Source organism: Colias philodice, chromosome 26 (genome assembly GCF_061535455.1).
Source record: "Colias philodice isolate Cphi_HAF_F1 chromosome 26, ilColPhil1 Martin Lab GWU primary, whole genome shotgun sequence".
Classification (NCBI taxonomy): Eukaryota; Metazoa; Arthropoda; class Insecta; order Lepidoptera; family Pieridae; genus Colias; species Colias philodice.
Window position 1 is genome coordinate 2,358,868 of NC_143111.1, and position 24,042 is coordinate 2,382,909.

Below are 24,042 nucleotides of genomic sequence, written 5' to 3' on the forward strand. Positions count from 1 at the left end.
CTTGACTAAAACGGTACAATACGGCAGAATTGAAAGGCACTTCCATTGAAAGCCTAGGAAGTGTGGGACATACACTTTTTATTCTACCCGTGTTTTATGTTACCCTGGTAACTAACTTGTGGTTTCTTTATAATATTACAAAGTTCAAACTTCAAACTATCGTAGGTTTGATTCTGTGAGAAATTAACGATTATTGGTGTGACGGGACATGTTAATATATTAATATGCGTAAAAATCGATTTGCGAAATTAATATACCTCATGGGAAGTGTCTATATAGTTTAACTAACTCCGAAAAAGCAAAAAATATTTTAGTTGTCTTAAGCGAATATGTACCGGTTAAGCGAGGTTCAAAATTATAACTTTCGTGATCTTGAAATCTATTCAAAAATATAATTGATCATTTCTTGTCAAAATATCTTTATTTTTAATTTGTACGGTAAGCTTAACAATCAGACAGGAAAGGAAAATTTAAATTATCAAAAAGCTTACGTAAGAAAAAATATACGCCACATTTTTTACAAGTTTGACTAGGGGGTAGATTGTGAAAGTGTACCTACATCGATAAAATAAAAATCATTGAAAATAATTATAAATAAGACCAATAAAATAAACACAAAACTTTTAAAATATCACGAATTTCCGTTGTAAACCGGCATGCACTGTGTTTCAAAGATATGATAAATAATAAAAAGTCGTTAAACTCACCAAAGCAAACCAAATCCGTTCATTAAAAATAAAATATATTATTCTCAATCGTTGAACAAAAACACAACTCTAATACTATCCTCACTAAACTACAGTAAACACTAAACTAATTTGGACACAATGACTAGATATATAAAGATCGCACGGACACAACCGACACCGTCAACGGCTGAATCATAACTGACTCGACGAGGGTCAAGTTTTCGGAGAAAAAAAAACAACTGCAGGCAAAGGCACCCATACGTTACGGCCGAGATGGTTTCGACAAAAAAGAACCCTAAATATTATCGTTCGTCAATAGTGCGTTTCTCAAATTGTATTTAAACGTTCTTCGAAAATAGCGAAAGAATATTTCAATTTGGAACATTTGTTTCGTTAATCAATTGATTCGATTACAGATGGTCGACACTTTTTAAATGGCACGCCAAATTGAATTTGGAACAAAAACGACGGCTTTGTCTATGCGAATTCGTAGTTTTTTCTTTTTGTCTATGTGTGGTTAGTGACTTTGTAAGTACGGCTAAGACATTGACAGTCACATTTCAAGGTAACGCCGTCCGATCATTGTACTCAATTTAATGACCCCGCTCAGAGCAGTTTTGAATATATAAATTATAAAAAGTTGTTCCTTGACAAATCAAATGACGTAATTCTTATTGATTGAAATACGTTATATGTATTAGAAATTTGCTATGGACTATTTATGATTAAAAGCAATCTAGTAGTGAATATTTTGTTAATTAAATTTATTGAAAACGGACATGAAACGAAGGTACCTCAAGGTAATTTGAATTTGACCTCGGTCTATTTTATTCGCGTGTATGTTAGAAAAAATATATACCATCTTGAATTATCATTACGTTACGTAAGTACGAAACTATTTTTGGTAGTTTGTACATTTTGGCACTTATTAAAATGAATATATTATAATTTAACGTAGCAACAGAGCACTGAATGTAAAATATATTTAATGTAATTTTACAATTTTATATTAGATAAATACATTTTTTTTATATTAAAGATTGCATTAGGCTCTAGGCATCAGATTTTAATAAAAAAAATTCATGACATTATCTAACGTTTTAAGAGACAAAATGCTTATTTCATAAAATATATTTCGAGCTATTTTTAAACTTATTACCATAATTCATCTTAAAATAGACTATAAATCTGAAAATTATCAGCCACACTTTGAGAACCGCTGTCTCACACAGCTGCCGCTCGCACACATGTGCATTTCGTGCGTGTGTGTGTGTGTGTATTGTATAGGGGTGTTTAATGCGTGGGGTGTCCCGTTTAATGATCATTGTTGTATTGATTTGATAATTATTATTACTATATGTTCCATGCAAGATAATGTACATTTTATACATAGTACCGTAATAAAATATTTTATTATCGGAAAATTTTAGTTTTCTACCTGCATCTTATTTTGCTACCTACAAATATTAAATAGCAGAGTTTGTCAAGATGATTGGAAGTTTTTTTTACTTTTCCAACGAAAATGGTATAAATGATATTAATTATTAAGCATAATATAGATTATAGCTAAGGCTAGCATATATATAGACGTATATAATTTTCCCTACAAGTGAAGCCGCGGGTGCGAGCTAGTTCTCTATAATCCTATATGAAACTGAATGCTCTTTTAGGATGGTAATGCATCTGCCAATTCTTTAGTTTGTCACATTATATTGGATGATATTCACTTCCTGTGTTTTTTTATTTGTTACAGTTTTAGATGATTGTGTCGCATAATTTTAGATGACGAATCTTCTAATTTAGTTCTTGTACACACTGAAAACAGATATTACGTATATAAACAACAAGTAATTCAATAGCTTACGTACCTACAATCTACATAATATACAGAACTAAATCTTATCAGTTTTGATGCCTTTGACAAACATACATACAAACTTCGCATTTATTATACTTACCTTCAGTAGGTACTTAGACAGATGACGTCCGTCACAGAGCGTTAGGTGACGCTCTTTAAACTTTACATAAAAATTCAAAGGTTTCGCTTGTGACATTTGAGTTATGAATCACGACGAAAAGTTGTTATTCCAATTCATTTCGTTTTGATTAATATGTCTGTCTGTCTATACCTAACGACATTTCGCCCGACATGGGTTAAATACCAAGTTTTGTGTAATGATCTAATATAAATGTTTTAAAAACTTTTATAGATTGTATGCGGTATTTTTATTTAAGAATTATTATTAAGAGCATCCTGTATTTATACTTTTCTGGAACTACACTTTTTGTTACTAATACACTAATTATTTGTTAGTTTCACGTACTTTAAATATAATAAAACTTAACATAAAACCAGCTGCGTCTAAAAATTGTGTGTATAAATATTTATATATATATATATATATATATATATATATATATATATATATATATATATATATATATATATATATATATATATAAATAATTGATCATAGGCATATTTATCAATTTGGAAATATAAAAGCAGTAACTTACACGGGGAAACACTTAGATGACTAATTTATTTAATATCCACATTATTAAAATGCTTGTGTAATATATTAAACAAGTATTTAGCGTCGCATGAATAAAGATAAATGCCAAAAAAACACAAAAGGTGAACGAATCTTTAAAATAATGCAAATTATCGTACATTGACGTTATGGAGGTGCGATTTTTACATTAAATATAGATATTTACATAATCTATACTTTTGTTTAATTTACCAATATTTGCCCAATCATATAATTTGTCATATAAAATAACGAACGTTTTTTGAACGAAACAAGTTTAAGTAGGAGTCATTTGTATCAGATTTCATACGAAATTGTTTTAATTTTAAACAAACAGAATAAATATTTCGTTTTTATTAGAAGACGTAGAGATATATGAGTAGTAGGTACATAAACACGTTAAAACTGTTATAAAACTCAGTCAGCAGATATTTTCCTGTATGACTTGAGATTAACAAACTTTAAGTTACCGATCCAAAAAATATATAAAACAGCTAATTAACTTCACAGTCCCCAATTAACACCGTCACCTACCTACCAACTAACGTTTTTTATCAAAAATTCGAAACTATACAGTCAAAGATGTTTTCACAAGGAACTAACGAGAGATTTTAATGAGCGTCTTATGAGACTGTTTTAATGACACTGCCCAGTGCTGTGTGTAATTTATTTATACCACCTTGGCATATTTCGGAGGTTCGTATGAAAAGACGAGACGGGAAAATAAAAAAAAGTATGAGTTTTCAAAGACGAGTACGTAGTTAGTACCTACCTATGTTTTCTTTTTCTTATTACGTTTCCTTAACCTACTTATTCTTCTGTATTCCTAGCTGTAGATATAATTTGAAATATGTTATAACTTATAACCTTTCCATACAAAACTTTTAGAAGCGAAAAATATTTTAGATAGAATTGTTCAAAAACAGGCTGTATTGAATTTTAATTACGTCCTTCTTATTAAGTTGTATTTATTAATTATCTATTATATTTGAATTTGACGTTTACGGTTCCGAATGCAAGTAATCTTGTGACAATTTCAATTACAATCTTTAGACCCTATTCATGGAAAAAATACTTCAATATAACTTTTATTCTTCCCAAAACCACACGAATACTTAACATATAACCAAAAGCGTTAAACCAATAAACAACCGCGAATGTTTACAAGGCAAGCTCACATTATAAATAGCCCATATTTCAAAAAGAGTTTCAGCTTGAACAGTAAGATGAATCATCTACGCTTGCGAGTCGTAAAAATCGTCATATGGTGGGGGCGATGACCCGTCCGTTGACCCTGGTACAATATTATATTATTACCTTCCATAGGTAATTGTGCCTACCTCAACACGCATGCGCGACACGTGTGCATGTGTGCACTGTCTATGCGTTGGTGGGTTGCATGCAGCATGTGTGCGTCGTAACTATGACTTGAAGACGTGCATTCTTATAAATAGTAGTCAATTACTAAAATTGCACTAAGCCTCAGTAAACTTCCTGATAAGTTCCGTTCAGCTTATCTGACAGTTAAAATGACAATACCTGAAAACTTATGTGCTATTATATAGGGTTTATTATAGGATTTTTGTCGCAATACCATTAGTAAAAATATTCATTTATTACAATAAGGGCCGATTTTTCAATGCTTGGATAAAACTTATCCGTCAAAGTATTACACGATAATATTAAAATGTCACGTAAACTGTCAAATACGGGCAATTAGAATACGTTTTTAAAATGGTAGTTTTATATACATTATTCGACGAATAAGTTTTATCCAAGCATTGAAAAATCGGCCCTTATTTACAGCAGCATAAACACGTGGGATGATCAAATAAATATCAAGAAGCTTGATCAGAAATTTTTATGTGTCTTCTTAATAAAGCATATTTTCAGTTTACTTTTCACCTTTTACGTTATTATGTTACCCATATTATTAGACTAGCAAATTTATTTTAATAATCTAATAAAAACATGTCTACGTATAAAATTTTAATTGGACGCAAAATTATTAATGAGTACTTACGACTACTTAAACGTATTTTTATAATTTTAGAATTATTTACACTTCGTTGTTTAAAGCTAACTTAATTAACCCTCAAAATTAACAAAAAGTGAAGTAAAAGTAATTAAATTTGTAAAAAAAATCTTATCTGTTTTACGATAAAATAAAATCGATTTTATGCTTTGAGCACATTTGGGTCTGTAATAACACTTACAACTTATGCGGTTGCAAAGAGCTTCCGTTAAGTGTTAAATGATAAACATAAAATAGTGTTGTTCCATAATATATCGATAAATTAAAAAATACCGGTTTTCAAAAATATTTATCGACAAATAAAACACAACTTTTGCTTTATTTTTCCAGACAAAATTAACATACCTATGTTAAATAATTAATAAGATCAAATTTTATATAACAACATAATAATATCTGGAAATTTATTAAAGTATGAAAATATTTAAATATAACAAAAAAATACTGATTACATTAAGCATCTACTACGTTAATAATATTAAGTAAAAATGTATAAGTACATATTTGAATAGAAATTCTTGATTCTTCGTATCATTTTCTTTGAAAATATGTACAGCCTTAAGATACAAATGAAAGGCATCGAGAATCAGGTCACGTTATTTAAATAATATGTTAAATAACTTATAATAAACGATGTTTTATCCAGCTATTTATGAAGACCACGTGTAGAGACAATAATCATGACACTTATTTCACAAAAAAAAAAAAGCATTGGGCGGAAAGAGAATTTATTTTTGATCAATTTCGATGGCTTCAAATGTATCTACTGTAACTTTGTATCTCGATTTTATTGTTTGTTATATAAGACTTGCTTTTTCATTATTTGAATTGCTGTGTGTAAGGCCTAGGTTTATAATCAACAATAAGGTAACATGGAATGTAAGTACCTATATCAATTTCAATTACCTTATTAAAAATATTTAAACGTCGAAGTATCAATCGTCTTTAAACATCGTAAATGGGAGCAATTTAAATACCATTAATCATAATAAGATTACAATCAAAGAGACTATCTTCATAAAATAACGCTAATAACCTTTTTCACACATGGTATCGATAGACCGCACATCACTACTTTACATAAGCAACAGTCTTTCCGTTTAGTGTTGTGTTTCGTGGCGATATCGATGTCGGTCATTCGATATTCTTGCATCATTCGGGCCGAGGATACGGTTTTGCTCCAGATCCTAAGGAAGTCTAGTCAACTGAATAGTGTTATATTTAGCACCTTATCATGGTGTAACATTGGCGTAAACTAGAAGTAACGGAAAAAGCACCCTGTGTAAATCCAGGATAGGTATAAGCCACAGTATATTAACCACGAACTGCGCCCCGCGGTTTCACCCGCATGGCTCTGCTCTTGTTTGTCTTAGCGTGATGATATGAAGCCTAGCCTTCCTCGATAAATGGGCTATCTAACACCGAAAGAATTTTTCAAATCGGACCAGTAGTTCCTGAGATTAGCGCGTACAAACAAACAAACTTTTCAGCTTTATAATATTATACATAGTATAGAATTTATATATGTATATCGAATTTGACGAAGAAATATACAGAAACAAACCAATCATAATATTCAGGGATTAGTTGCAAGATCGACGTAAAATGCAATAACATTTTTAAAATTTCATTGATATTTGTTAAGTTTCACCATCAGTATAAACATAGATACTTAAAAAAATTACAACAATATTACCTTGTGTTTAATGAACAAAACGCCTATAATCCGTTAAATTATTTAATTTCAAAAAAAATATTACCTACAAACTTAATTCAAACCTTTCTATGACCTATAAAAATAAACTTAGATGTCTAGAACATTCGTATTACCTAAATAATTATATTTCTAACTCGAATCGAGCCTGGGAACATTGTTACCGTATTTCAACTTTGAAATAGCATATTGAGTTAAAAACAAAAGCTTGTAATAAAATTTGGATGGCCCATGAAGCTGATTGCTAAAGAACTTTCCGTTGAGGAAAAAAGATTTTCGTTCTTTTATTAGATAGACAGCCACTTATGTTATTTATTTTGTGTAATTTATCCTCTTACGGAGTTTTTTTAATGTATTTTTAATTTTTTCCGGCGTTTTTGTGAATTTTTCCATTGCTTTGTTTACTTCAGTTCTTTGTTGGATAACTTATCTATTTATACGTTTATTTACCGTACAAATAAAGCCATATTTGTTTTCAAAAATGTACGTCGAAAGTAAAATTGAAGATTGAGATACTTAGGTACTTTAGCCGGCTTAAAGTTTAAAAACATATTGTTATTATTTTATCTTCCAAAGAGATCTATAATTAATCATTGCATAGTATAAAAGTCGCCTTCTTTGTTCCTTTGCATGCTTAAATCTTTAATACTACGCAACGGATTTGGATGCGGTTTTATACAGGGTGTCCCAAAAAGTAGTGATGAACGATAGCTGGGAGGTAGAGGACCAAGATGGCTATCCGAATCACCCCCATGTGTGTTATGCGATTTTTTGTATTTTCGGAGTTATTACATTTTTTTTCAATTTTTCATCTATCGCCAAGTACGATGAGATTTTTATTTATGGTGACGTGAATTATTGCGCTAGATGCTTGATTTTTTTTGTGTGCTAAGCTGAAAGATAGGTCAATTCAGTATGGTAACATTTACTATCGTTAGATCTTCGAATGGAATAAAAAAAAAGAATTAAATGCCAAGGAAGATAAAATTACCCAGTATGTTCATAACTTCAAGGGCCCATAAAAAAATAAAATCACATGAAAAAGGTTTTCCATTTGGCTTTTAAAAACTTGCTCTATCCATCAGGTAGCTACCCTAAAAATTTCATTTTATTATTCTGAAGGCTTCAATCGAAAAATTGAAATCTAAATGTGGTAAGTGGAAAATTTTTATTAACATGATGATCATTAAAACCAATAAATAGGTGTTAAATTACCAGAATTTTTTTAAAATAGCCCCGCTGTTGCTGAATGCAAGTGCGACATCACCGTAAAAAGTTGTCTTTTTAAAGTCTGAATGTTCTTTTATCATTTTTAATGGTTTCTTCTGCAACTATGAATTTCCGGGTTATTTCGTCCAAACTGTGGCATTCTCTCAAGTGGCCGAGGTCTTTTTAGTATCCCCATTAAAACAAATCAATGGGGTTAAGGTCGAGGGACTGTGGAGGCCAGGCTTTAAAGCAGGCATCACCGACGCATGCGCAGGCTGCAACGACCAATCCATCTTTCAGAGTATTTTTGCCCTTTAGCCTGGCCTCCACGATCTCCGGACATAAACCCTATTGAATTTTTTCCGTGGGAATACTACAAAGACGAGAGACTTCCACAATTTGGACGAAATAACCCGGAAATTCATAGTTGCAGAAGAAACCATTTAAAATGATAAAAGAGCATTCAGACATTAAAAAGACAACTTTTTACGGTGATGTCGCACTTGCATTGAGCAACAGCGGGGCTATTTTAAAAAAATTCTGGTAATTTAACACCTATTTATTGGTTTTAATGATCATCATGTTAATAAAAATTTTCCACTTACCACATTTAGATTTCAATTTTTCGATTGAAGCCTTCAGAATAATAAAATGAAATTTTTAGGGTAGCTACCTGATTGATAGAGCAAGTTTTTAAAAGCCAAATGGAAAACCTTTTTTATGTGATTTTATTTTTTTATGGGCCCTTGAAGTTATGAACATACTGGGTAATTTTATCTTCCTTGGCATTTAATTCTTTTTTTTATTCCTTTCGAAGATCTAACGATAGTAAATGTTACCATACTGAATTGGCCTATCTTTCAGCTTAGCACACAAAAGAAATCAAGCATCTAGCGCAATAATTCACGTCACCATAAATAAAAATCTCATCGTACTCGGCGATAGATGAAAAATTGAAAAAAATGTAATAACTCCGAAAATACGAAAAATCGCATAACACACATGGGGGTGATTCGGATAGCCCTCTTGGTCCTCTACCTCCCAGCTATCGTTCATCACTACTTTTTGGGACACCCTGTATAATAGATAGAGTTATTCAAGAGGAAGGTATATAATTTATTAGGTTTTAGACAAAGCGAGCGATGCCGTGGGCAGAAAGCTAGCAATAAATAAGGAGAGGATTTCAACCCTCAGTCCAATTAACAAAGTGCATTTTCCATTGACATAAGATGAAAGGTAAACTAATATATTAATAAGCGAAACAGAACAGAACACGGAAGGCTTGTAAATAAACCTATCGAAGTTTCTCGAACTTTGCAATTTCCTCCTTTGATTGGGCTTTTACTTAACAAGCCTGGAGATGTTTCATCAAATTTTATGTTGGACTTCGTAAAGATCGTGGTCTTAAAGAGGCTGGCATTTATCGAAGCAAATATTTTAAATAATAAGAAAATAAGCTATCGACAACAGTTTTTGATTGGAAGTTGGCTGCAATAACATGATTCTGCAAAGTTTTGTTTTGAATATACTTATCATTTAAATTTTCAAAACTATACATTTAATTTAAAATTAAAACCTAACGTTTAGCTACAATTCATTTATTTTTTTGGCAAAAGCATGATGTTGATTGGACATTTCGGTGTATCCATTAGTCGAAAAAAAAAATTGTTATTTTTTAATGTAATACGAAATCAACGTTTTCATTGAATTAATATAATCCAATAACTCTTTACAATTCGTCCATATACATTTTGTTTCAACTAACTCAATAAATTTTCAATACAAACGATTTTCTCGAATTAGCGAATCATTCAATCCTATGAAACAAATAATATTTTGTTAGAATTCAAAAGCTATTGAAACATTTTTATTTTTTAACGTTCATTCATACAAATCCATTCGTCAATTACACAGCAAAATGTCACGCGATTATGAACTTAACGTGTTATATAAATAGATAGAATTTAATGTCTATTTTCGTTTGTCAATATCGATGGATTCGCTGAAATTGGAAGGTACTGTAAAATGTTTGGAAATTTCTTGTCGTTAAGCGTAATTAATAACGATTTAGTGTTATTTTAGGAAAAATATTAATTATCTTTTTTACTTAAGTTATCAGATTTTTGTTTTAGATTTTAGTTCCGAAAATAGACTGTTCTATTATAACTAAGTTCTAAATAGACTAATTTCAGAGATAATTAGTAATTACTTAAACTGTTGTGTTTAAATTAGCAAGGTACGAACATACTGAAATCGTCGTTTTATAAAAGTCCTTACAACTACTTTTTACAAATAATTACATGTTGTAACACAACAAACTACCAATTATCATTTATTCCCGATCAAAACCCCAAATACTAAGTACTTATCTAGCTAAAATTCTCAACAAGTCTAGCGTTTCCAAGATACCTAGCGCACTTTATAACCTACTAGCGGTCCGCCCCGGCTTCGCCCGTGGTACATATTTACGTTTTCTCTACACAAGAACCAGCCTCGTACTTCAAGGAATATAATAAAAAAATAATTATCCAAATCGGTCCACCCGTTCACGCGTGATGCCGTGACCATGGAAAACGGGAACTAGCCTAAACTTTACACAAAGATCTGAATTCCCGCCTTGTAAACAGGAAGTCAGGAACCGATCGATGCAGCGAGGTAAACACACGGCGGTTGTCATGGCGACCGCTACGGACCACCCCCCCCTCCCGTGCACCGCACCGGCGCGTCTGTTTATTATGACGCCGTGTTCTGACCGGCTTTAATGCGGTTAAAAAGTGTAATCGAACGAATATTGTTGATATTTGAGGTTGTGAATAGCTTGATTAACCATCAAGCTAAGTATTCTCCAATAAATTTGGTTTTAGAGCTGTTAAAACGCGTTGGAAGGCGATTACTAAACATAACATAGGTAGTCAAATATTACTTACATGTTTCTGTATTTTAGTGTATTTTTGTAAGGTATGTACATTGTACGTGTAACTGTTATATTAATTAGTTGTTAAAATTTACAAAAATATATATTGCATTTCCAGAGGACTTTGATGTATCATATTAATGTTTTGTTATTTAAACTTCACCAGTTATTTAGTAGTAAGTACTTATGTAGTTTATTCAAGATCTAGTGTCTGAAAACACATCCCTCCGGAGCTCAGTACAAGTCCTCACCTCCCGTTTCAACCAGTTGGATCAACTATCTCGCGCCAGTAACTTAGAAATTCAGTGCGTCCCGGAATACAAACAAGAAAACATTCCTACCATGGTAATGCAAATAGCACGCACTGTGAAATTCCCACTAACGGACTCTGACATTCAACACTGCACACGAATTTCAAAACTTAATAAAGATAGCAATCGCCCTCGATCTATTCTTGTCAAGCTAAGCTGCCCACGACAACGTGACAATTTCCTTAGGGCTATTGTTAAATATAATAAGGAATCTAAAGTAAAACTGCAAACCAGTGACTTGGGAATCTGCACGACCGAACCTTCACCTGTTTTCGCTGTAGAACATCTTACTCCAGAAAATAAATTTCTTCACGCTGAGGCCAGAAAAAAATCTAAGGAGCTGGACTATAAGTTCGTATGGATCCGCGGTGGCAGAATCTTTCTCAAAAAGATACCTACATCCAATGCTATTTTAGTGAGAGATCTAGACGATCTTAAAAACCTCAAGGAGTAGTATTTAACTAATTTTATTTATAATTTTATTTTTAAAAAACAGCAAATTTTTACTAGGGCTTTGTGTAATGAATTGTACTTTCTTACCCATAAATTATCGTTTTTTGTTATATTCAACAATCACTGTATGTTTGTGTTTCTCAGTATTTTTTAGATGTTACATCTTTACTCTTATACATTCAGATAAACGCTTAATTGTAATTATAGAACTAACAAACCTTAAATTTCGGACAGAGTGTAAACACTACGGATTGAAAATTTTAACTGTTTTAAAACGGATCATTCACGTAATAAATTTTTACTGTTTTCTGTGTATGTTCATGTGTTCACATAAAACTATGAGTACGTTCATCCGCAGTAATTCAAAAATAAAATTTCTGCAAAACACCTCTATCGCCACACTATCAAAGATTACACCCCCCATAGTCTTCATGACTTCATACTTTGTGCCTTACACAATCTTACTAATCACTTCTGTAAATTTTGTCGATTATCCCAAACACAATGTACATAATCAAAAAACAATCATTATTCCACTGATTTTGCAACTCCACCATAACTATTATGGCTAGCACATATAACTTAATTAATGACATAGACAGTACTAATTTTCATTTAAGCACTAAATACAGCAGCGCACAGGAGTGCTTGCAAGGTCTTGGCGACCCAAATACACAGCTAACGATCATATGCCAAAATATTCGCAGCATCGTTAAGAATTTTGATAATTTTATTGTTTTCCTACACCAACTGAACTTTTTACCGGATATCATAATACTTACAGAATGCCGCCTTAGTGATAACATACCACCCATGAAATTACCTAATTATGAATGTCACTACTCTAATAATTATATCAATCAAAATGATGGCATCGCGGTCTTCTACAAAACTTCTCTACAGATTGTAATAGAGGAACCGCCTTTTAATGAAGCAAACTGTTTACTTATTTATATTGGTAAGGAATACCTTATCTGTGCTATTTACAGATCCCCATCTTTTTATAACTTAAACAATTTTACCATCTCCCTAGAAAACGTTATGCAATCATGCAAAGTAGCAAACTGTGTCATAACAGGAGACATAAACATTAACATCGCCACGGACACAAAAGACAAACGTGCTTCCGATTATTTGGACCTTACTGGACACTATGGTTACTATCCAGGCCATATATATCCCACCCATGATCGTACATGTCTGGATCATGTCATGATTAAATCCAAAAAATCTGCCAAAATCGTGATATGTGAGTCAGGAATCACAGACCATGACACAGTCCTCATAGGGTTTGGCAAAAATTGTTCTAATGAGTGCTCACCGCATAAAAACCAGCTGAAAACTAAAATCGACTACCCGAGCTTATCTAAAGCTGTTTCAGAAACGGACTGGAGCTATATATATACATACACAGATATAAATCAAGCATTAAGTAACTTCACGAATAAACTTAGTAACATTATTCAAAATTTCACAACAAAGGAAACTATACGCAACTCAAAAAACATTAAAAAGCCTTGGATATCTAAAGGATTAATAAAATGTATACGCAAGAGAGATGAACTACACATTGAAGCAAGAAAGAAGGAGAATAAAAACGACTTAAACATACAGAATCAATATAAAAAGTATAGAAACTATTGTAACAATCTTATAAAAAACCTGAAAAACGAATATGAAGGAAACCAGCTACGTGACGCAAACGGTGACAGCAAAAAGACCTGGAAGGCAGTAAAGAGCATATGTAACATTAAAAACAAGACCTCTAATAGCACAGCACTGTTAGTTACATCTACCGACCCCGACGCAAATTTAAATAACATTAACAGCTTCTTTGCTGGTGTGGGAGAGCATCTTGCTGAAAAAACACTACGTCTGTTAAATAAATCCGAAGTCGAGTTGGCTGACATGCTTGATCCGCAGAATGACAATAATTTGTCGGGTAAATCCTTTTTTGCAACGGCAACCGATGAGACTGAAGTGAAAAAGCTAATAAGCAATCTTAAGGAATGTTCAGCACCAGGGTGGGACGGAATCACCAACAAAATACTTAAGCTAACTAAAGATCATGTAGCTTCACCCATTGCTTTTTTGTGTAACCTTAGCATCTCAACCGGAATAGTCCCCCTTTCAATGAAAACGGCCGATGTATGCCCAATTTTCAAGTCAGGCGATAACACGATTCCCTCAAATTACCGTCCAATATCACTTCTCACTTCGGTTTCCAAAATTCTAGAAAAAATTATGAATACCAGGCTTCTAAAATATCTCGAAAAGAATCGATTAATATCAGACAACCAGTTTGGTTTCCGTAGCCAAAGATCAACAGAAAATGCAGTAACAAATCTTATCGATTTTGTCACCTCTAAATTGGACGATGGATATAAATGTATTGGAGTGTTCCTAGATTTAGCGAAAGCTTTTGATACAGTGTCTAGACGCATTCTTTTAAAAAAGTTGGAATCCTTCGGCATCAGGGGCACTCCTTTAGCGTGGTTTCAATCCTATCTCACTGAACGTAGGCAAAGAACTTGTATAGGTCAAAAGCACAGTAGCTATGACACAATCAACTTTGGCGTACCACAAGGCAGTGTGCTAGCACCGACCCTCTTCATTCTCTACATAAATAGTCTCTGTTCCTTACAGCTACCCAAATCAAAAATCTTCACTTATGCCGATGACACTGCCATCGTCTTCTACGACAAAACCTGGGAAAAAGCGTACGAGGTTGCAAATACTGGTATAAAGCAAGTCTCTAATTGGCTGAATCTCAATCTCCTAACGCTTAACGCAGAAAAAACAAAGGTCATCAATTTCAGCGTTAACAAAAGAAACTCATGCAAACAGCGTCTCGCCATTAAATTTCACTATGGCAACTGCTCACAAAATAACATAATATGCGACTGTCCCGCATTCGAAGAAGTTCAAAATATTCGTTATCTTGGAGTCTATGTAGATAACCATCTCAACTGGAAAAAACAAATTGATTATGTCTCAGGTCGCCTACGTAAGCTAATATATATATTTAAAAGAATGGGCCAAGTCGCTTCGGACAAACTGCTTAAAATGATCTACTGCTCATTATGCGAATCCATAATCAACTACTGCATTGTAGTATGGGGTGCTGCACATAAAACACACTTAATGAGAGTAGAGCGTTCCCAACGAGCCATACTAAAGGTATCATATAGGAAACCCCGTCGCTACCCAACTGATATCCTCTACCAGGAGACCGGTTGTATGCGAGTGCGACAACTATACATTATGTCGGTCGCTCTTCGGTTTCACAAAACTGCACCATCAAATATGTATGTCACTTCTCGTTCCCAAAGATGTAGAAAATGGAATAGACCTAAAACTAAACTAAATTTTGGCAAAAAATCATATCTATACATGGGTCCTTTTATTTACGAAAAACTAAATTTAGCAACTAACCTCCTACCCCTGACCAAGAGGCAATGCAAAAAACATATAAAAAATTTCCTTTGTGGTTTGGACTACGAACACACCGAAAACTTCCTCAGACCATTAAAATAATTTTACAAACTCACTCAAGACATCCATCCTATCTCATTCACTCTAAGAAATTTATTCAACTAGCATATTGCATGTATTTTCGTAGTTAAGAATTTACCTCTGTATAAACTGTGTAAATAGACGTAAGCTGGAAGAGACTATTCTCCACAACACAGGGAATCCTAGTGTGGAGATTAGTGCATTGTATTATCTACAAAATGTTTATGCAACAATAAAGATTTTTGTATTTTTGTATTTTTTATTTATTGATTTCTTTGAAGGCAATTATTATTTCTTACAAGAAAATTTGGCTCACCAGACGTTTGCGATCATTTTATTACTCTTCGCATTTTAATTTAACTACTCGTACTTACCTGGAAAAGAAAATATTAAAATCAGCATATTATGTAAAACTCTTCATAAGTAAACTTACATTTAACATCATATCAAATAAATTTCTATATTTTAATTAACTTTAAGTCAATTACATGTTAGAACAACAACATATTGTTTACTTTCAATAACAATCTACTAATTATCATGAAGTCTCTCTCAAAAGTTCTAGAATGTTCCAGAATTTGTAAATACATACAACGCCATCTAGCGTCGATCGATGAAACAAATTGGCAGGGACCAAAATGACGGACAAATATTATGTTACAAGTTACAAAACGGTAAAATTATTCATTTGTAAGCAAGCATAAATAATTTGACTTTTTTTAACACTCGCGATTACGTCCCAAGTTCCAAACAAAATAGCAATCGAAATTCGAAAATCCCATCGCATTTCAACGTTACAAAAATTACATCCGAAACAAACGTCTCGAACAATACCCGCAAAATAAATACGATCCCAATAAAAAGGTTTCATCCAAACAATTTGTATGTAACGTTACATTCATCTTCCACAATATAGCATTGTTTCCTATAACAAAAGCACCCTGCTTTGTTCGCTATAGAATGGTCAACTTCGAACTTTGGTTAAAATTTATAATTTTATTACGAAATTAGCTTCCATAATTTATCTGGAAGTTTCTACGACCTGTGGGCATTAAAGGGTTTAATGGCGTCATTTAATATTATAAACGAACGATGTAAAATTACTAAATTTGTTAATGGAGTGCGTGACGAACTAGATGTTATATTTTATGACCGTTATTTTATAATTTTTAATAAAAATACGAATGAATTATTATCGTCCTTAAGGGCTTGGTCTAGTAGTGCAAACAAATGCATCCTGTCATCCTATTTGTAAATAATACAAATGTACTAAGGGAAAGTTGCTCCACTTAATTTTTAAAAATTAAATCATTCGTATGCATAATTTAATATTCGTAATAAGTACCAAAAATGACAATTTGAAACAATTTTCGTGAAAATTACACCGGGTGATTTTTTTTTATCAGTACACAAAATTTGCGAATACTTTCTATTGATATCTTCAACTTCATGTTTATATAACTGATCAACTTTTACAAAGAAATTTGGACGAAATATAAAAAAAAATAAGCTTTCCATACAAAATGCAGAACTCTATACATTTTTTTCGACCTAAGTTTCTTAGTGAAAGTTGTTCAGTTTAACTAATAAAAGGGATAAACAAATTTTGTATATAATAATAAAAATGTAATGTTTGTGTTAAATGAAAACAAAAGATATTTATTTCTGACTAGCTTCCGCCCGCGACTCCGTCCGCGCGGATGTCAGTCTTCGCGTCTTCTACAGATTTATTATAATACTAGCTGTGCCCGCGACTTCGTCCGCGTGGAATAGTGACTGCATAGTAGTTACTACTTAACACACAATTATTGAGTAAACACGTCTTGAAATACGTACTATCATATACAACTAAATTATAAGTACTTACACATCATTATAAAGGTAAGATATAAAATAAATAATAACACAAAAGAACTGTTCGTAAAATTTATTACTAAACTGGGCTATAAAACTTAGGTACCTACAGAAGAGTTCAAAATTTCCAGGATGTGGTTATTCTCCCGCTCCCATATTCCTTCTACTTTCAGAGACTTTCAACTTTTCCCTTTCACCCCTAGTAAATGGCAGAACCGATTTTAATTATCCTTTCGTTTGGTACTCCATTATGATTATTTATCCCCACTATCACCCCTATATGTAAGGTAATATGTAATAAACAGATTAACCAATTTTGATAAAACATGACTAAGTAATTGTAATTCACACGTCATTTGATATGCCGCTTGATTATATTATTTGACCACATTCGATTATTCATTCCCATTTTTACCGCTATAAATCAATAAATGGATGAACCGATTTTGATTAAATATGCCTCATCATACTTCTCACGTCAGGTCATGCCATTTCATTTGATATGCCACTTGGGTATATTATTTGACAACTTTTATTCCCACTTTTATACCTATATCCAATAAATGGATGAACCAATTTTGATAAAATATGTCTTATTGTACTTTACACGTCATGTCTTTCATTAGATAAGTCACTTGAGTAAATTTGATAAGATTTATTTATTTATTCCCACTTTTACCCCTATATCAAATAAATGGATGAACCGATTTTGATAATATTGGACTACTTAATTGTTTCTGACAGGTCGTCTTTTTTCATTTGATATATCACTTGGGCATAACAGACAGCATTCGTTTTTCTCATTCCCACTTTTGCCCTACATATAATTATTGGATGAACCGATTTTGATTAAATATGCCTCATCATACTTCTCACGTCAGGTCATGCCATTTCATTTGATATGCCACTTGGGTATATTATTTGACAACTTTTATTCCCACTTTTATACCTATATCCAATAAATGGATGAACCAATTTTGATAAAATATGTCTTATTGTACTTTACACGTCATGTCATTCATTAGATAAGTCACTTGAGTAAATTTGATAAGATTTATCTATTTATTCCCACTTTTACCCCTATATCAAATAAATGGATGAACCGATTTTGATAATATTGGACTACTTAATTGTTTCTGACAGGTCGTCTTTTTTCATTTGATATATCACTTGGGCATAACAGACAGCATTCGTTTTTCTCATTCCCACTTTTGCCCTACATATAATTATTGGATGAACCGATTTTGATTAAATATGCCTCATTATACTTCTCACGTCAGGTCATGCCCTTTCATTTGATATGCCACTTGGGTATATTCGACAACTTTTATTCCCACTTTTATACCTACATATTATATCCAATAAATGGATGAACCAATTTTGATAAAATATTATGTCTTATTGTACTTTACACGTCATGTCTTTCATTAGATACGTCACTTGAGTATATTTGATAAAATTTATTTATTTATTCCCACTTTAACCCCTATATCAAATAAATTGATGAACCGATTTTGATATAATTTGACTTGTTGTTTCTGACAGGTCGTCTTTTTTCATTTGATATATCACTTGGGTATAACAGACAACATTCGTTTTTTTCATTCCCACTTTTACCCCTCTATATAATAAATGGATGAACCGATTTTGATTAAATACCTATGCCTCATTATACTTCTGACGTCAGGTCATGCCCTTTCATTTGATATGCCACTTAGGTATATTTGACAACTTTTATTGCCACTTTTATCCAATAAATGGATGAACCAATTTTGATAAAATATGTCTTATTATACTTTACACGTCATGTCTTTCATTAGATACGTCACTTGAGTATATTTGATAAAATTCATTTATTTATTCCCACTTTTACCCCTATATCAAATAAATGGATGAACCGATTTTGATAAAATTTGACTAATTGTTTCTGACATGTCGTCTATTTTCATTTGATATATCACTTGGGTATAACCTACATTAACAACCTACATTAACAACTAACATTCGTTTTTTCATTCCCACTTACTTACCCCTATATAATATAATAAACAACTAATGTAACAAAAAAACGCATCTAATTCGTATTACCCGTTAGCGAGCTACGGTGGCACAGACAGACATGTAAACACACATAGCGGACATAACACCCCTCTTTTTGCGACGGGGGTTAAGAATATAATACCTACGACATAATTTCAAAGACCTTTTATATAGAAAATTTACCTAGAAGTAACCATAATGCTATTTGTGCAGGTTTTAGACTTATGAGCAAAAATCTAAATAAAGGTCCTTTGACCCCCCCCTACTACCCCCTCAGCATAACCACCCCCCCCCACGCTTGGGGACTTTCGATATGATCATCTGGACATGTCAAGGAATAACTTTAGCGTATAATTTACGTAATAAAGTAATTCATGTATAGAATGCCTTAGCAAATGTTCGCTGTGATTACTTAAATGGTCATAACTTTTTTATTTATGAACCGATTGACATGAAATAAACACTAAATGTTAAATGAAGCTTACCACAATATATTAGTGAAAACCGCATCTAAATCGGATAAGCCGTTTCTGAGATTAGCGTGTTCAAACATACAGACAAACAGACAAACCGACAAACAGACAAACAGACAAAAATTTTTTTAACAACAGTTTTGGGTTTGGGATCGATTTAGTAATAACCCCTGCTAATTTTTTTTACATATTTTTATTGTACAGACACCACTTTTCTAGAATTTTATTATATGTATTGATGATGATGATGATGATGATGATGTGTAATATATAGATTTATATTGATAAACCTAATAAATCTTTTGCTAGCATTCTGATGCTTTATCGGTTGTACTGGATTTATCTCTTTTTTTTCAATCGCTTGAATGATATAGGATGGGTCCTTGATGGGCATCGAATGCTGAAGTCTCGAATCAATCAATTCTGACAGTAGGCAATTTATGTAAAATCTTGATAATGGTCCATCATTTTATTTTGCCTAAACGTTACATACTTTTTTATATATTCTATTTTTAACGAATTATTCACTCCAGTCCAAACAGCAAATAAGCAAACTTCTGCTTCTGCAACGTTTAGTTGTCCCTGAATTTAGAAAAAATAGTCATGATTCTTATCTATGACAAAAGTGTTATTTTTTGCATTGTATTTCAAATATTAAATTTTTTTTAACCGCATCTTCCGCATTCATGTCTTTTGCCGGAATTAGACATTTAACTTCTACTAGTCCCATTTTCCCTTTTTGATATGGGAGTGTATAAAGTAATTTTTTTAGATATTTCTCGTTATACTTTTAAAAAGTTATTATTGTCATTTTGCTCATTAGGTAAAGTAATTTCGATATCAGTTTTAAGTTTTTTGATACCTGCAATAATAACGTCATAATCGCCTGCACATACTTATCGATTACACCCTGTATACAATCCACCATCCACATTCATAATGTTTTCCTGTCCTCGTCTCCTTTACGCTGTTCACCGATACATTTGAAATGAGTAAATCTGCTACCAGTGAAGGATGTTTCATTGTGATCAGCAAATTTTCACCACTGTTGTCGATTATTTGTTTTTCATTTTTAATCAGCAATTGGGAATCATCAGTTTTGTTTTTTGGAGATTGGTGATGTACCCTAACAATACGTCGAAAAGGGAAAGCATCAACGAATTATCCTTTTCGTCCTCTTTTTTTATTCTTCGCGTCTCTGTTACTTCTGTTTGTTTAGTTCTCAACACCCACTGAATTTTCTATGTTATTGTGATCTTCCATTACATCTGAGTTTTGATGATGTGATGATAATCCATTCGTTTTAATATTGGTACTTAGAGTTGGTAGACTAAACTAGAAATGGCGGACTAAATTTGTCAGCGCGTCTGTAAGATCAGAATATAAAACCAACATCCTGTATTTAAGTTACAAAATTAATAATCAAACAACATGCCGCTACGTTGAAAATGACTAGAAGAAAAAATTAAAACACCTCGGATCAATTTTGGAGTAAACAAATCATTTTCCCCGTATGGGGATTTCCCCGGATGAACTTGGGAAGTTTAAGTTCTCAATACAAGTTTATATTATATTTCGTATTTCTCAAACGAAAAATAAACATTTTTGGAACTTCAAAAAAATTATATTATAAGAAAATTTATGAGCTTACTTTAGTTTTAAAGAAATATACATCCCTTTACTGACACCCCGTAAAATAAAGAAATTGTTGCCAATCACCTTTGTAATCTATTTGGTTTCATTAACTTTATGTTCGAAGATAATTTTTTTTCTTGTAGTTACACGCGTATTTTTTTCGTTTATTTTCCATATCGAAATCAAATGTTTAAAAATACGAATATTTGCACAAAACTAAGATAAAAATAATCAATTAACAAAAATATTAAATTTAATGAAGTAGAGCAACTTTCACTTCGGTATGAAGGAAAATCGAGCGTAGAGCACACGTCAGAACGCTCCGGCCCAAGGAGCGCGACTAAAGAAATTCGCTAGGATTTTTCCTAATTATTTTAAATATTTTTTTAATATTTAAAGAATTATCAAAATTCAAAAAAAATTTTTTTTAAGGATTAATACTCATTGGTCTTCAACCAACTCGAATAAATTAATGGAAAAAATAACTTTTAGCAGTATTTATCAATAGATTTTGTAAGGCAAAAAATGGGAAATTTAATGAATTTATAACGTTCTAATTAAGAAAACCATAAGTTTTTCGGCAATTGTATTCAGCAGTTTTTAATAACGACTATATAAGGATAATAATGCGCTGATCAGATTGTGTAAATTGTAATCGGTTGCAACGTAGTGAGTGCACAAACTTAGCTCGAAATGTCTTTGGGGGAAAGAGACTTATCTTGAAGGCCTGATTAAGGTAACATAAAGTAACTTTATAAATGTGAAAAAATTCACGCGCATTGCGTATATAACACTAATTGATAAACAAGAAAAAAAAAATTCAGTTTATCATTTCATTAGCCGGGAAAAAATTGTCAAATAACTTGTTGAAAACGCAATTTTGCTAGACTGCAGCCTTAAGATACCTAATATTTGGGTAAATTTTTCGATGGTAGACTTTTCAAGCGTGCAAATTGCAATACATTGCACGTTTGAAAAGTCTACAATTTCCAAGATCATTTTTGACAGATAAGCCTTATCCAAAATTTCAACGATTTAATTATTTTTATTTCTATTGATCCAGTATAAAAATTTGTAGGTACAGCCTACGTTTATCGGTAAAAATAAACCAAGAAGTTTTTTAGTTAAATCGTGATAAACAAACTAATCTTCCCCTTTAATAATCTAAATTCTAAGTTACCAATTTAACACACAAGTGTCAAAGCTTTGCCTATAACTGCCACTATTCGGTTAAAATTATTCACACCGTTAATAATTATGTATAATAAATTGTGTCGAATTGTCGGAATTGATACGAAATTATATTTGTTAGCGGACCATTTAGTGTTCATGGTTCAATTAATTTCGATTGAATGTGTAAATTGTGTTCCAATGACTTGTTATTTACATAAATATAATCTACTGTGTTGAACATTTCGTTTGGCGTACAAAAGACGGTATTAACGTCGATTTTTTTTCAAATTTACTTTAAGATTTTATCTTTTAATCCTCCTTAATTAGAATCTAATCCTGGATATTGTCGTATCGAATTCACGAAAATCAGAGAAACATGATAGACATGATTTACCACCTTAGACCGCGTCACCGCTCTCTATCAGGGTGGTCAAATGTCTGCCTATTTTATAAAATAAAATAAAAACATGGATTTGTTACTGGTATGGTATACAACGTTTTCCTCTTGCAAATACAAGCATTTCTAATACATTAAAAGTCGCATAATTATCAAGCCCATACCGTTGACCTATATCTGCTAAATGTTTCATACGCCCACGCCGGCGACATAATGAAATTGTCAGTAGTAAATGTTATTACAGCAAGATACGGATTGAAATGCGTTAGGCTGATTACTTACGAGGCTGTAAAACGCTACGGTGGTGACGGGAAATGTATAAAGATTAATACACAAGAAAATAAGAACATATTCTAATACTAGAGAACAAAACGTTATTATATTATATAATAAATATGTCAGCATTAATATTTAATATATTATAAAGCATAAATATAACTTGCTAAATTCGTAAGTAAATCCTTTACCAGCTACCACCTTCAGAAGTACATTTACATCTCTATTTCAGCGTTGATTTATCATATAAGTAAGAATTCCTCTTCTTTAGTCTAACATTTTTACAACACAACATGATAGATATAGACTATGTATGCTTACATCATTAAAACTACGTCACAGATTTTGAAGAGTTTTTTAAATAGATAGAGTGATTCCTGAAGAAGGTTTTAGTTAATTTATAACTCTACAAACCGCGTGAAAAGCAAGCTTTTTTTATAAACGATAATCAGCTCCGTTTGTAATCAGCTTATCACAAAATAACGTTAAAGCCCGAACACGTCCAGAGGGAAGTAATCTCGAATAAATCAACCAACTAATACTTAAATGGACTATTAAGTATTTGTTAACTTCAGTTTAAACCTCATTAAATTCTTTAAAACGGATTAAAATCGCAATTTGGTTAATGTATTGTTTTAAGCGTTATGAATAACCGCGTCTGCCTTTAATAATTTGTTTTAATTAAACCCGAGAAATATTGCGATATTAAACAGTAAAATATATTTATATATAGAAGTGTGTGACCTTAAATTGCATAAAATATATCGCACACCTTCAGATTTTTTGTAAAAATCAAAATTATTGTGTCAATACTAATCG

General features: G+C 32.0%; 2 protein-coding genes across 15 annotated transcripts in view; one reads left to right on the forward strand and one right to left on the reverse strand.

Moving 5' to 3' along the window:
• LOC149476771 (E3 ubiquitin-protein ligase SH3RF1-like) overlaps nt 1-24,042 on the forward strand; it is a 386,219-nt gene that overhangs the window by 329,433 nt on the left and 32,744 nt on the right. The window lies entirely within an intron of this gene.
• brat (tripartite motif-containing protein brain tumor) overlaps nt 1-24,042 on the reverse strand; it is a 432,659-nt gene that overhangs the window by 66,384 nt on the left and 342,233 nt on the right. Inside the window, exon 1 of one of the 14 annotated variants that reach the window (XM_089711164.1) lies at nt 15,692-15,706. The exons of 12 other annotated variants lie outside the window; for them this stretch is intronic. Coding sequence is in view for 1 of the 2 variants with exons in the window: in XM_089711156.1 (XP_089567282.1) it covers nt 708-730 (23 nt within the window). In the remaining variant the exon portion in view is untranslated. Of the gene's footprint in view, nt 1-707; nt 889-15,691; nt 15,707-24,042 lie in introns of those variants that run through there. One more of the 14 variants, XM_089711156.1, reaches the window with a different exon arrangement.